General features: G+C 41.5%; 1 protein-coding gene across 49 annotated transcripts in view; it reads left to right on the top strand.

Annotated features, from left to right (window-relative positions):
• LOC135541457 (nascent polypeptide-associated complex subunit alpha, muscle-specific form-like) overlaps positions 1-15,837 on the top strand; it is a 105,658-nt gene that overhangs the window by 18,672 nt on the left and 71,149 nt on the right. For 43 of the 49 annotated variants that reach the window (XM_064967763.1, XM_064967734.1, XM_064967735.1 and 40 more), the window contains exon 2: positions 8,026-8,121. The exons of 3 other annotated variants lie outside the window; for them this stretch is intronic. In XM_064967763.1, the coding sequence (XP_064823835.1) occupies positions 8,026-8,121 (96 nt within the window). Of the gene's footprint in view, positions 1-8,025; positions 8,122-11,690; positions 11,841-15,837 lie in introns of those variants that run through there. 3 more of the 49 variants (XM_064967768.1, XM_064967758.1, XM_064967739.1) reach the window with 1 other exon arrangement.

Here is a 15,837-nt window from a genome sequence, read left to right as displayed (position 1 = left end):
TCACTTCATTATTACCTGGTCATACACCATTATCTGGACATACATTATTACCTGGACATACATTATTACCTGGTCATACACCAGTATCTGGACATACATTATTACCTGATCATGCATTATTACCTGGTCATACACCATTATTACCTGGACATACATTATTACCTGGTCAAACACCACTATCTGGACATACATTATTACCTGGGCATACACCATTATCTGTACATACATTATTACCTGGGCATACACCATTATCTGGACATACATTATTACATGGACATACACCATTATCTGGACCTACATTATTACCTGGTCATACACCATTATCTGGACATACATTATTACCTGGCCATACACCATTATCTGGACATACACCATTATCTGGACCTACATTATCACCTGGTCATACACCATTATCTGGACATACATTATTACCTGGTCATACACCATTATCTGGACATACACTATTACCTGGATATACATTATTACCTGGTCATACACTATTATCTGGACATACATTATTACCTGATCATACACCATTATCTGGACATACACTATTACCTGGGCATATATTATTTCCTGGTCATACACCATTATCTGGACATACATTATTACCTGATCATACATTATTACCTGGACATACATTATTACCTGGTCATACACTATTATCTGGATATACATTATTACCTGATCATGCATTATTACCTGGTCATACACTATTACCTGGTCATACATTATTACCTGGTCATAAAACCATTATCTGGACATACACCATTATCTGGTCATACATTATTCCCTGCACATACATTATTACCTGCAGATGGATTATTACCTGGTAATACAATACCTGGTCATACATTATTATTATTGGGGTGGCAGGTAGCCTAGCGGTTATGGCGTTAGACTAGTAACGGGAAGGTTGCTAGATCAAATCCCCAAGCTGACAAGGTAAAAATCTGTTGTTATGCCCCTGAACAAGGCAATTAACCCACCGTTCCTAGGCCGTCATTGCAAATAAGAATTAAATAAGTATTATGGGTTTACCTTGTCACTTAAGGGCCAGTATGAGCAGCTAATGTTCTATTCCTTAATGTTTGTTTATTTGTCATGGTGCAACATTGAATAGGTGTTTATGATGATAGACACATTAACCAATAGAAATACATGAACATTGAATACATATTTCTGCAGTGGAGAGTGGAAACATGACCAACCCTGTTACATGTGTATAATTCTAATAGTGGAATATGTTCAGGCATGTTTTTGAAAATAGTTCCCATGTTTTTTGTTGTTGTTGAGTTACAGTTGCTTATGAGTTGGGTATGTTTGTATTTGTGCATGTGTTCTGGTAGTATTTGTATGATAACACAAGTATCAGTTTTGTGTTAATGATTTGCAATAATGACATGCTCACTGGCTCTCTTATGCTCTGGTTGTATAAAAGCACCTCTGGGAGGGTTTCCAAGCCTTTGGGCTTACCTGATAATGTGCTGTTTACCAGGGCATTGAACAACTTGGCATTTGACTATTTGCTTGCTCGAGTTCTTGTGTTTTGGGGGGGATTCTTGGCTCTGCTTTGGGCTAGTTGGGGTACTTTCCCAGACTTTTGTTGTCAACATACTGACTGTGCCCTCTGCCATTCAGGCTCAGAATCATCTGCTGCTTTCATCACACACACAGGAAACAGCCACAGGGGAAATGTATCTGTGATACACATACCCAATACATTTCCTAAGCACACATTCAGCATGTAACTATATAACTTTAAGCTGTACAAAACATGCTTTTCACAATATATACTGTATGTATTTAAATCTGTTGCTTCTCTAACATCTAATATATCGACACAGTATTGTTTACATGGATCTCAAGTCATGTTACACAATGAATATAGGAACATATTCACACCAAAAATGTAAAGGCCTATTATAGATCCAGTTAAGTAAAGGCCCGTTTTGTGGCAATGTGTGGATGTGTCTGTTGTATTGACCAGAGCTCTAATGTGTGGATGTGTCTGTTGTATTGACCAGAGCTCTAATGTGTGGTTGTGTCTGTTGTATTGACCAGAGCTCTAATGTGTGGATGTGTCTGTTGTGTTGACCAGAGCTGTAAAGAGGGGAGGGATCTGTATTCCAGCATGTGGAAATATCTGTGGTATCCTGAGGTGTGTGTGTGTGTGTGTTTTTGTGTTTCCCTTTGAATACATTCAGTATTATGTGTTTCTGTGTGCATCAGAAAGACAGTCCAGCCTTTAGATTTCTCGTTCCACTGTCAGTTTGGCTTGAACCTGACTGATGATCCAATAATGACATGCTCAGTGGCTCTCTCATGCTCTGATTGTATAAAACTCTGGGAGGGTTTCCAAGCCTTTGGGCTTACCTGAGAATGTGCTATTTACCAGGGTGTTGAACAACATGGCATTTGACTTCACTTGCTCGTTTGTTCTCCTGTCTATTTCCATCTATTATGGTTGAGGCAAACCCTGGCTCTGTCCCAATACTCTAAGATAACTTCCTTTCCTTGCTTCCTTTCGCATCCTTCCCTTGTTCCTTTCCTTCATTGCCACTGATAGGTGATCTTGGCAAAAGGACAGCTCTATTTGCTGGTACCAGATATATTTTAGTTTAACAGGAATGGACAGGCAATGTCCTGAGTAATCACACGCCCTGTAAAGTGTTGAGGTAATGCAGGTTGGCATTTATTGAAATTACTCATGCACTGGAGGCAGCTCTGTGGAGTGGTCACTAGCTGGCAGAGCCACAAAGTCATAAAATCTGATTTTAAACTTAACCACACTGCTAACCCTGAATTAAATTAAGACAGACAGACAGACAGACAAACATAGAGAGACATACATACATATATCATGAATATAGCGAGTACCATCCCCCACTCTCTCACCGACTCTCTCTTCCCCCTACACCCAGGTTCTGTTATCTCAGGTCTAAATTCCTAGAGGAGACTCTCTCCTCATTGCCAGGCAGTATACAGTGCCTTGCGAAAGTATTCAGCCCCCTTGAACTTTGCGACCTTTTGCCACATTTCAGGCTTCAAACATAAAGATATAAAACTGTATTTTTTTGTGAAGAATCAACAACAAGTGGGACACAATCATGAAGTGGAACGACATTTATGGGATATTTCAAACTTTTTTAACAAATCAAAAACTGAAAAATTGGGCGTGCAAAATTATTCAGCCCCTTTACTTTCAGTGCAGCAAACTCTCTCCAGAAGTTCAGTGAGGATCTCTGAATGATCCAATGTTGACCTAAATGACTAATGATGATAAATACAATCCACCTGTGTGTAATCAAGTCTCCGTATAAATGCACCTGCACTGTGATAGTCTCAGAGGTCCGTTAAAAGCGCAGAGAGCATCATGAAGAACAAGGAACACACCAGGCAGGTCCAAGATACTGTTGTGAAGAAGTTTAAAGCCGGATTTGTATACAAAAAGATTTCCCAAGCTTTAAACATCCCAAGGAGCACTGTGCAAGCGATAATATTGAAATGGAAGGAGTATCAGACCACTGCAAATCTACCAAGACCTGGCCGTCCCTCTAAACTTTCAGCTCATACAAGGAGAAGACTGATCAGAGATGCAGCCAAGAGGCCCATGATCACTCTGGATGAACTGCAGAGATCTATTCCTGAGGTGGGAGACTCTGTCCATAGGACAACAATCAGTCGTATATTACACAAATCTGGCCTTTATGGAAGACTGGCAAGAAGAAAGCCATTTCTTAAAGATATCCATAAAAAGTGTTGTTTAAAGTTTGCCACAAGCCACCTGGGAGACGCACCAAACATGTGGAAGAAGGTGCTCTGGTCAGATGAAACCAAAATTGAACTTTTGGCAGCAATGCAAAACATTATGTTTGGCGTAAAAGCAACACAGCTCATTACCCTGAACACACCATCTCCACTGTCAAACATGGTGGTGGCAGCATCATGGTTTGGGCCTACTTTTCTTCAGCAGGGACAGGGAAGATGGTTAAATTGATGGGAAGATGGATGGAGCCAAATACAGGACCATTCTGGAAGAAAACCTGATGGAGTCTGCAAAAGGCCTGTAAAGGCGTTCTTCATTTGTCGCAAGAAAGTCGGACCGAAATGCAGCGTGGTGGTTACTCATGTCTTTTAATGAAATGAATCGCGGTACATGAAATAACTGAGACAAATACAAAAACAACAAAACGGAACGTGAAACCTAATTACAGCCTATCTGGTGAAACTACACAGAGACAGGAACAATCACCCACGAAATACACAGTGAAACCCAGGCTACCTAAATACGGTTCCCCATCAGAGACAACAAGAATCACCTGACTCTGATTGAGAACCGCCTCAGGCAGCCAAACCTAAACTAAACACACCCCTAATCAACCACAATCCCAATGCCTACAAAAACCCCAATACGACAACACAATAACATAAACCCATGTCACACCCTGGCCTGACCAACTAATTAACTAAAACACAAAATACTAAGACCAAGGCGTGACAAGACCTGAGACTGGGACGGCGATTTGTCTTCCAACAAGACAATGATCCAAAACATAAAGCAAAATCTACAATGGAATGATTCAAAAATAAACATATCCAGGTGTTAGAATGGCCAAGTCAAAGTCCAGACCTGAATCCAATCGAGAATCTGTGGAAAGAACTGAAAACTTCTGTTCGCAAATGCTCTCCATCCAACCTCACTGAGCTCGAGCTGTTTTGCAAGGAGGAATGGGAAAAAATTTCAGTCTCTCGATGTGCAAAACTGATAGAGACATACCCCAAGCGACTTACAGCTGTAATCGCAGCAAAAGGTGGTGCTACAAAGTATTAACTTAAGTGTGCTAAATAATTTTGCACGCCCAATATTTCAGTTTTTGATTTGTTAAAAAAGTTTGAAATATCCAATAAATGTCGTTCCACTTCATGATTGTGTCCCACTTGTTGTTGATTCTTCACAAAAAAATACAGTTTTATATCTTTATGTTTGAAGCCTGAAATGTGGCAAAAGGTCGCGAAGTTCTAGGGGGCCGAATACTTTCGCAAGGCACTGTATATAGAGAGAGAGTTTCATAGTAGAACAAAGGAACTTCTTCTACAGCACATAACTTGAGAACTGAACAATATCCATGTTTTGGTGAATGTGTAAATGTTCGGTGGAGAAGCCAGCTACGACCGGTCCGTTTTGTTTCATGTTGTGACCTCAATGAAAGACAATACAGCCACATTACCATAACTCTGTTTATACAGGACCCTCCGTTATGAGGTTTGCATCTAATTATTGTATAAAATGAATGAGTAAAGATGAAACTATTTGTGAAATGATGTATGGTGATGTTGAACCATTAATGTAAGAGAATTGTATTCCATTCAAAGTTTAACTAAGTCATTGGCCCGCCACTGTGAGCACAGACATGATCTGGCTCATGGGACAGCCCTTTTCTACTGTTCCGAATAAAACCCCCACCTGAAGAAATCCTCTTTAGGCCATGCATACTCTCGGTCAGCTGAGGGAGTGAAGGTTTGAGTAGAGACCACCAAAAACCTCAATATAAGCTATGGTTGTAATGGTTGTTGAATTCCAAACCAAACCACGTGGAGCATTGGCTACACGGTTGGAAATGGTTAAACTCTGAGACTATCGATATCACGAGAGACTTCATGGGAGCAGAGACGATCAGATGAACTTTCCAACAGAAAGACGGACGATTCCAATAGGGATCGACACACTGAACGTAAATACATATTGATTGCAATTATTCCCGAATGAGTGAGCGTTCATGTGCAAAGGATTAGCATTTCGATTAATAATTATCAACTGTGTAGTGACTCTTGTAATTCCCGCCCTTCTGAGTCCACACCCACTTCCCTTTGTCCACCAAGCCACCATATCGGCTTAGCCCACTAGGGAGACTCCCCTATCATTTCCTTGTAACCATAACTGTTGTTTGTTTATTAAGACAATTGATGTATGAATGATTGATAGTAAAGCCTGGGTTCGTGCAGATAACCAACAATTTACGACATTTGGAATGAGACTAACATGAGGTAAAGAGTAATTCATTAATTAGAAGACTAATTGATCAGATATTAAAATATCTGAAAAGTTATATTAGGAAAATTCTAACTTGGCAATCTGAAGATTTTCCTTGGTGCCCCGACTTCCTACTTAATTACATATACATGATTAGTTTAATCACAAAATAATAATTACAGAGAATTGATTTGATAAAAATAACAGTCTTCAAATTAATGATTCCAAAGACACGATACAGACAGACAGACAGACAGACAGACAGACAGACAGACAGACAGACAGACAGACGTAGAGACAGAGAGAGAGACAGGCGTAGAGACAGAGAGAGAGACAGGCGTAGAGACAGAGAGAGAGACATTGACACTTATGTAGCCAGTCAGTCTGCTGTCATATCAGTCAATGCATGTTCAACAGAAAGGGATTTAGAAAGGGATGTTTCAAGACAATTGTCTTTTGAGTATTCACCTGCATGGCAGAACTACACATCTGTGTTTTATTTACTTATCAGAGATAAATGACTTGACAGCTGTGACAATGTGAAGACTGACTAGTGTGTGTACATTTTTTAAACCTTTATTTAAAAACTAGGCAAGTCAGTTAAGAACAAATTCTTATTTACAATGACGGCCTAGGAACAGTGGGTTTACTGCTTTGTTCAGATGCAGAACAACATATTTGTACCTTGTCAGCGCAGGGATTCAATCTAGCAACCTTTCAGTTACTGGCCCACACTAACCACTAGGCTACCTGCCGCCCCAACACACATTTGTGTGTTTACATGTGTGTATTTTGTGATATTATTCAATAAAAAGTATACTTATGTGTACTTATCTGTTTGAAAGTATATGTGTGTCCATCGTGAAATTGGGATTCTTTGTGTGTATTTAGGGTGGCACTACCTGACAGACAACATACTTATTGTTATTTATGGTGTTGAACGTACATGAGCCACATATAGTGGCCTGACTGGCTGTACTCTGTACTGTAGGAGAGGGATATAGGACAGCTTGTATCTATTGTTGAACAAGGCTGGTCTCCTGAACAGATTGAGTAACTTCCAGTTTTCTCTATGAGAAGAAGGCTCATCCCTTTGTTCCAAATGAAACACACATTTTGACCTGTAGAGATACATATATTAGATATGTTATACATATATTGTAGTTTATTCTGTGTTTTGTTGTATTTTATTCTGTGTTTAGACCCTCATTGACTGTGCTTTGTTCCGGCCCATGATTGTTAGCTAGGGTATAACGTTGCTGAGTACACACTGTTTGCCTAGTGTCTCCCGAGAAACAAAACCTTATCGACTGGACCCTCTCACCTGCACTGATTTGTTCCTGATGCAGGCCAAGTAATCTGATTTGTCTACTCCCCTGGGATGGGTGGGCCATACTTTGGCCAATCACTCAGTTGTCAGAGATAAGGGGTGCATTGGAGAGCATCAATATTGTGCAGTCGCTAATCAGCAACTTTCAATGTGTGTTGCATTATGAGGATAAAAGTTATTGAACTACATCTGCATGAGCGTTACAAGAACCACATGATCGAGGGTCATGCAGTTTCTTATGTTTGCTGCAAGTTTCTGCATTTGTTCCTCATCAACAGCACCATGCATCCATCGCCTACATAATGGCCACGGTCGAGGTCGACTGCGGACTGACTCATGTATCCATCATGAATTTTATGCTCTCGAACACAATTGTCTACCAATAACTAGGGGGTTTGCTCGACTCATGTGGATGTGACTGAAACGGAGCAAACTTTCTAGCGAGATTTACAAGTTATGACAGATTCAAATAAGAAAGCTCTCTCGCCAACCATTGGGATTTCCAGTTTGTGAGTGTGTAAGGATAATATGGAGGTTAGAGTTTATTTTGACATTCTAACAAAAAACTCTTAGAAACAATGGAAGCATATTACCACTGCCATGTTGTGAGCCTAGAATACAACTAACCAGCAACTTTTTGTTTCTCCCTTGACTGCAACAGCCTGCTTTTGACTGCTGTCAATGCTTTAAGAAAGCGCCCAAAGGTTACCAAGAGTTACCGAGTGAGTCGTTCCCACCCGAGTTGTTCCACCCCAGTGTAAGCATGCCACGCCTACACACATGCCACGCCTACACACATGCACGCATGCACACACACTAGTGGAAATGCACGGACTGTGTACAACGCTAGAGTCAGTAGGGAAGATAAAGATGGAGGCGATTTTTCCTCAGATCACTCAACACAAATCAAACACAAATAAATGCTAAGGGCAGCGACGACATAGCAAGAAGAGAGTTCAGTGGTTCGTTCGGTTTTCCTTTTAAGGAAGTTTTTTTTTAGATCCAATCCGGTTGGAGGAATACAGACACAATGCAGAGCCTTCAGATCCAGGACAAACGTCTGGGGAACACTGCATAGGTATTACATGATGTTATTACATAAAACAAGTGAAAGGCATGGCAACAGCAAACAACTCATCAGGGTGTGAGCTTTACTTGGGTGGAACCTTTCATCAGCTCCCCTGTCTGTAACTGCGTCATCATAAAACCGCCCAGAGCAACGTGGACCACCCAAAACAAGTTCTGCCTGATCTGTCCATTTTCATCTAGCCCTTTCTATCTTCCATGTTTCATTGTCAACAAACGTTGGCTGAGAACATTACATGTATTGTACTTTAGATTATATCTTTAGGTGAAAATGCCGAGAAGCTGGTGTTTGGAGGATATATTGGTCAGATGGAACAGAGTAAATAGACATTTTAACACCATAGATTTTTTAGCTGGTGGTAACTTGTGGAATAGGCTCTGTCTGGAATGTGGTTTTAACCAATCAGCATTTAGGATTAGACCCACCCGTTGCATAATTGTCATTAAAACACCTTCACAGATACAAAGTAACAATCACAAATTAAGTTTGAAGGGATAAGGTGCATTGAAGGGGTGTCACACTACAATGGTTCTGAGGATTTCCCCTTAGAATTTGTTCACTTTAAAACACACTCAGATCTGTAGTTTACAATAACTTCCACTCATTTTGCCCAGGTGCCATACTGTGTCTGGACACTAGGGGGAGCCACCCTGCTAGACAGGCTCTACTCAGTTTAACACTTTTACATATAGTGGTTCCTCATCTTAGAAAATACATTGTTTAAGAAGTTGCCTTCTATTTGAGGAGTCAAGCAAATGAGTTTTGCAATATGTTTATTAATCAATTAAATCAAAGCTCATATGACATGGTAGTGTGTAAACATGTTGTTCCACACTCTTACTTAAGGCTTGGCTAATGTCCCATTGCTACATTTTTCTGTGTGTTTTCATAGTAGCTACAATAAGGTTTTTGACAATTGTTTTGCATAGAGAGACAGCGTGGCTGTGCTTGTGTTTGGGTCTCCATTATTTTCAAAAATGTCCTCTCTCTCATCCCCCCCTCCAGTCCCCTCCTGTCCCCGCTCTCTTTCCCCTTCCTCCCTCCTCCCACTTTTCCTTAGCATACACTTAGCTCTGCTCTTTCTCTCTCCCCCCAACCATTGCTTCTCTGTAAAAAGGGTGCAGTTTGTGCTAGAGGCTGCATGCGATGCTCCCTCTTTCTCCTTTTGTCTCATTCTTTATATCTTTCTGTCTGTATTTATATGCCTCTCTTTTCTCCCTCATCATGTTCTCTCACTTTCTCCCACTTTTCTCGCTCTCGCTGTTTTTTAGACACTGCAGTTCAGATTCCTAAGCAGTGAGTGTATCAGACACACCCTACTGCTGCCAGACAGACAGACCTTGCAGCAAACCACCTCTGCCCAGACTGCTTTGGCTACACCCATCTCTATCACCATCAACTATATGTCGATTACCTTCACTCCACATAGGATTTGGTCCTCTTAGTTGGTAGAGTATGGCCTGGCAACACCAGGGTCGTCGGTTCAGTTCTTGCTTAGGCAACCTATATGAAATATGTATGCATGTAAGACTACTTTGGATAAAAGCGTCAGCTAAATAGCATATCATATTTTATTACTGTTTTACTTTATCATCAAAGTTTAACAAAGCATACAACTCTACAGACAATGACTACTTTTAACAATACACAGAAAATTTGACAAAAGCACATTTACTGGAAGAAGTGTTTAGGTGCAAAGTTTGGTAACCAAAATTTGTTCAAATCTCCCTCAGTTTTTTTGTGTCCACGTTTTCCAAAAACGTAAATATCTGCTCCAAACTAAGATTCAACGATGTCTGTAGATAGAATGGGGTCAGCTATAACATGACAAATGGACTGTGAAAAAATATACATTGGTCATTGAACTATCAGTAAGTGAATTGGATTTACACCCGGTAACAGAGTTGCTGTAACGAAATGACATCATGGGTTCTTGATCTGTACTACGCAGAAATTCATAATTATGCATATGAATGTCATTCTCTTCATGGTGATGTATCCTAAATAGGTACACAAAGGTGTAAATATGCAATATCCTACTTTGTGCATATTTCAGTATTATTCTAAACACTGGCTATTATTTTAATGAGCTCTGTTCCAAACAAGACCAAATTTGGTTGGTCCGGACCGGACCAAATTGGAACCAAGTTTCACAAGTTTGGACATCAAAGTACAGCACAGTAGAGTACATCACAGCATATAACAGTAAAGTAGATTAGAGTTCAGTACAGTAGATTACAGTAGAGTATAGAACAGTAGAGTTTAGTAAAGTACAGTACAATACAGTAAAGTAGAGCATAGTTCAGTACAATACCTTATAGTGTACTCAGCTCGTGTGCTCTACTGTGTACTATACTCTACTTTTCTTTACTGTACTCTGCTGTCCAAACTTGTTAACCCGACTGTTGTGATTACTATGATTTCCCATTGTAGCCAATTCAATTGCAAAATTCCGTTACCTATTTTTCAAAAAAATTGGTAACGAATTGAAGTCTTAATCAGTTAAAAATTCCTTAACAAAATTGATATCAGTAAAAACAGTAATTAATTGCTAGGTTTACCTTTACTTGTTACTACTGTGAACTTGCATTATCCTCCCTCATGAGAGAGACATGAGAAAATATCTGTAAGATGTGGGTTTTTGGTAACGGAATTTCAAGGCACAAGACAATGTTTCACTTACAGAAGGCAAAAACATTTATCCAAAACTAAATACAAGTGTTGATATTAGTTGGCAGGGGTCTTTCAACATTATCGTGTTTTGATGTATTTCTAAAACCTTAACACTTTTTTTCTGATAGATGTTTTCTAAGACCCCTTTTAAATCTGACCCAAAATCAAAGCCTTTGCTGTTCCTTATTTTTAGGAAGGAAAATGATTTATTTATATATATATGCCTCAATTAGAAATAGACTCTTAGCAATCATTTGACACCCAATTTGACATGCTCCCATGAACTTCACATTGCTGCTCATGGGACCTTTTACCTGGAAGTGACCTCATTACTTGTTTCTACATGTAGGCTGTTGTATCTGTATTTTTGTGCTGCCGCACCTACCTCCATATACGCACACACACCCAGTCAGAAGACTCAACCCAAACTTTCCCTTGGAAATTGACAGGTCTTGCTTGTTTTTCCTGGCTATCCTTGTGAAAGGAGGGCAGTGTCCTCTTTCGACCAATCAGGTCCAGGCTGCGTCACATTCAGGGAGCGTCACTTCCTTGTTGGAAAAGGGGGAGGGGATTGTCGGAGGAGCAGAAGTTTTTTTTTCCTTTAGTCTGTGTTTTGTGTGTCAATCGTATACTTAATCCAAAGTGAATCGAAATTAACCTGGCCTCGGGACAGTTTGGGATTACCCAGATAAATACAGGATACACTCAAATCTATGGTATGTACCTAAACACAGTTTTTCTGTGTGTGTGTTGTAGTTCCCTCTTGGTGCCAGCCCTATCGATTTAGTTTGAGGGTTTGTAATATCACCGAAGTGGCAGACACTTCTGATGAGTGACGTTCTGTTTTATCTTTCATGAGCAGACATATCCACCACATATGTTACTTAAATCACTCAGACGAGACCATGGGGCTTCTGATCTGTACATGTTATCGAAGAAACTTGGCAAAGCGCTCAGTACAGCTGTACGTGACCTAGGGGAAAATACAGAGATGTGTATGCATTGCTTGGAGGAAAATGGTTTAGTCATTCAATTAGACTTGCTGTCATCAGAGTACTACTGAAGGTGTAGATTTTATTTTACACTCAAAAACATTCTCAACATTCACAGATTCTAGAAATTCAGACAGGGCAGAGACAACTGGAGCCTGTGAAACTAAGAGCGAACATAATTTTATTTACACACAAATTCTGCCTGAGTCAATTACCATATTGCTGATGTGACATTTTGAAGTACGAGACGATCCATTGTGAAAAATAATATTAATTATGCTTATGACAACAGGAAGTAGGGTGGTTATAATCTGTGAGACGTTCTAACCGGAATCTGTTCCAAAAGCCTCGTAAATAACAAGGTTGCCAACAAACAACGCATACAAAGTTGTATAGCGGCAGAATAAGATACCGGGTAGGGAGTGGGCAATTTGTTTAAGTTTTTCACTCACCGCGTTTATTCCGAAAATTGTCTGTCCTCACTCTGGTAGCCTATGGACAAACATTAAGAATAAGCAACGTGGTGAGTTGATGCCTATTCGGCAGGTAGTTAGCTAGGTGAATTGATCATGCTACTTTGTATGCGTTGTTTGCTGGCACCCTTATTTACAAAGTTTTTTTGAATATTCTTGTTGGAATGAACCACAAATTATACACACCCCAGGAAGTATGCAGTGTTTTTTTAAATTTTAAATATTTTTTATATATATATATTTTTTAATAACAAATCAATACATAAAGCACATGAGGGAACACAAGCATACATAGATTACAAACAATAGACAATCGAGCTAGGGGGTACAATATCACATTACAATTACACAAGGACCTTAAAGGACATGCATATACTTACAATTCTAACAGCTTTTTTGTTAGTAGAGCATTTATGTAACGGCGTTCTTCTGTTGAAGGAGGAGCGGACCAAAATGCAGCGTGGTGGTTACTCATGTTTATTGATGAAAAATGACTAGACATGAAATAACTGAAATGTACAAAAAAACAACAGATGGAAACGTGAAAAAAAACTATACAGCCTATCTTTTTTTTAATAATAAATTATTTATTATCTTCAATACCATTCATTCTTTACAACTCATAATTTACATACATACTCAAATAATGGTATTTTAATTAAACTAATTAAACTAAACATAAACCCCAAACAAAACCTCAGGGGAGCATCTTCCCTCCCCGTCACCCTACAAAATACCTTTCCTTATCTCCCCGTCCCTAATCTATCCTCTTACAAATCTAAATGACACCCAGCCCTAAACCCCCCTTCCACCTCTCCCGAGCAGCATGCTGCCCCCACTTCCTCTCCTCCCTCTTCATCCTCCCCCTCAAATCTCCTTCCACTCTCCTCACTATCCCTTCCACCCCCCAATCTCTCCCTGTCTTCACCATGTTCTGCCTTGCTTCCCACAGCCCCCGTTTAAAGAGACTCATGAGAAACCAGAGCAGAAACCTGTCCCTATCTGTCCCTCTCGCTCTCCCTACACCCCTCTCTAACCTGGCCCACGTCAATACAAAAACCCCTTTACCAAACCTAACAACACCCGTGCCCTAGCCCATACTACTCTGGCAAAGGCACAGTCCCAAAAGACATGGCGCACAGTCTCCTCCCTGCCACAAGAGGATCTTGGACAGGTGGGGGATTGCACCAAACTGTACCGGTACAAGATGGAACGTACCGGCAAACACTTATGAAGGCTCAACCAATTCAGGTCCTTGAGCCTGTTGTCCAGACCCCGCGCCTGCACTCCCTCCCAGACCACTTCCGAGATGCCCACTACAGGCGCCGGACTCCCTGCCTTTCTGACCTCCTCGTACAGGTGCCTATGATCTAAACCTACTCGGACAACTTCAACCTCAGGGTGCGCACGCAGCCACTTGGCCGCATGACCAAAGTCCCACGGCAGCTGTTCCGCCCGAGGACCCGTGTTAGACCACACCATTATGCTTCTCGCCTGATACGAGAAAAATATCCGCAGGAGGTAACCGGATGGGTGTATCACTGGCTGAGCAAGCTCCGTTAACAAGAAAGAAACAAAAATTGTGTCCAGCTTGAGGGGGAAATGTGGTACACCCCTACCTCCCTCCCCGATGGGACAGATCATGCGTGCCCTGGCGACCCACTCGCACCTGCCACTCCACATAAACTGAAACACAAGCCTCACTAGAGGCCTCCTCAGACAAGCCAGCAATGGGTAGATGTATGCCAAATACAAAAGAGACGGCAACACATCCACCTTTAGGACTTTGCCCATAAAAGACAAATACCTAGCTTTCCACATTGCTAGCTTCCTCTGTACCACTGCGATACGCATGTTCCAGTTTAGCGTCGCTGAGCCGGAGGTCTCAAAATGGACCCCGAGAATCCTCAGGGCCCCCTCACAGAGAGATAACCCCCCAGGCACATACGTTCTACCGCGCCATCTTCCAAAAAACTTGACGGAAGACTTTGCATTGTTCAGAACTGCTCCCGATGCTCGGGTGAAATCCCCAAAGATGGCAAGGGACCTTGTCAGGCACGAGTCCTTGCACAACAGCAAGGAAGTGTCGTCGGTGTACTGCGTCATCTTAAAACGCAGCCCACCACTTCCAGGGATCAGCAAACCTTCCACCCCTGTGTCTGCCCTAATGGCAGCCCCCAGAGGCTCCATGTACAGAACGAAGAGAAGAGCCGAGAGTGGGCACCCCTGACTGACCCCAGACGAGAGGTCAAAAACGTCAACCAAGTGACTATTTACACTAACTCGGCACCCCGCTCCGACATATAATGTACGAATCCATCCTATAAACTTCTCCCCAAATCCTAATCGACCTAACCCTCTGAATAAAAAGGATCTATTCACGCGATCGAAGGCTTTCACCTGATCTAGCGCTGCTACCATAAAAGGCAGTCCTCTATCTTCAACCCAAGCGATGGAGTCCCTGATTAACTGTAGGTTCCATCTAATAGAGCGGCCCTTTACCCAAAGACCTGGGTACAAAAATATAATCGAGCCTCCGCTCAACCCCCCTGGAGTTACGCCATGTAGGACCGTCCATTTTCGGAGTAGTGTGCAGACCACCATCTACCAGACCATGGCAAGCCATTAGCCTGGCAATGGCGCCTGCACTGCTATCCCCCCCTCTTCCTAAATCTGTATTAAAATCCCCTCCTATCACTAATTTCCTATTTGTGACACACAGGGAAGTCAGACAGTCCACCATCTCCCTCCTGTCTGCCACCACCTGTGGCCCATACACCACCACTAATCTAAATTTACAATCCCTTATCGTGACATCCACCCCTATAACCCTCCCCTGCATTACCACAAAAGAATCCTCCACTTTTACGTCCCTGTGCCCACACAAAATCCCTACTCCCGATGAGTGCACCCCCCCAACACCCCAAACCGACTCCCCCTTGTCCCACTCCCTCTTAAACCTACTAACATCCCCTCCATCCCTCAGGTGAACCTCCTGTAAAAAACAAAAATCAAACCCCACACCCTCCAAATAACTAAAAACCGCCCTCCTCTTAACAATATCCCTTAAACCCCTTACATTTAAACTAACAAAAGTAAAATTAGACTCCATGAAAACATAAAAACATGTAATACACTCAAATTCTAAACCCAGACAGAAAAAAAACAGGCGACTCACCCGATGCTCCCCTGCTCCATATCTACCGGTCAGAACACCATCCGTAATCCCGACATCCCCCCCTCTTCCT

This window comes from Oncorhynchus masou, chromosome 6 (genome assembly GCF_036934945.1).
Source record: "Oncorhynchus masou masou isolate Uvic2021 chromosome 6, UVic_Omas_1.1, whole genome shotgun sequence".
Lineage (NCBI taxonomy): Eukaryota > Metazoa > Chordata > Actinopteri > Salmoniformes > Salmonidae > Oncorhynchus > Oncorhynchus masou.
This window is presented reverse-complemented; position numbering and strand designations above follow the sequence as displayed.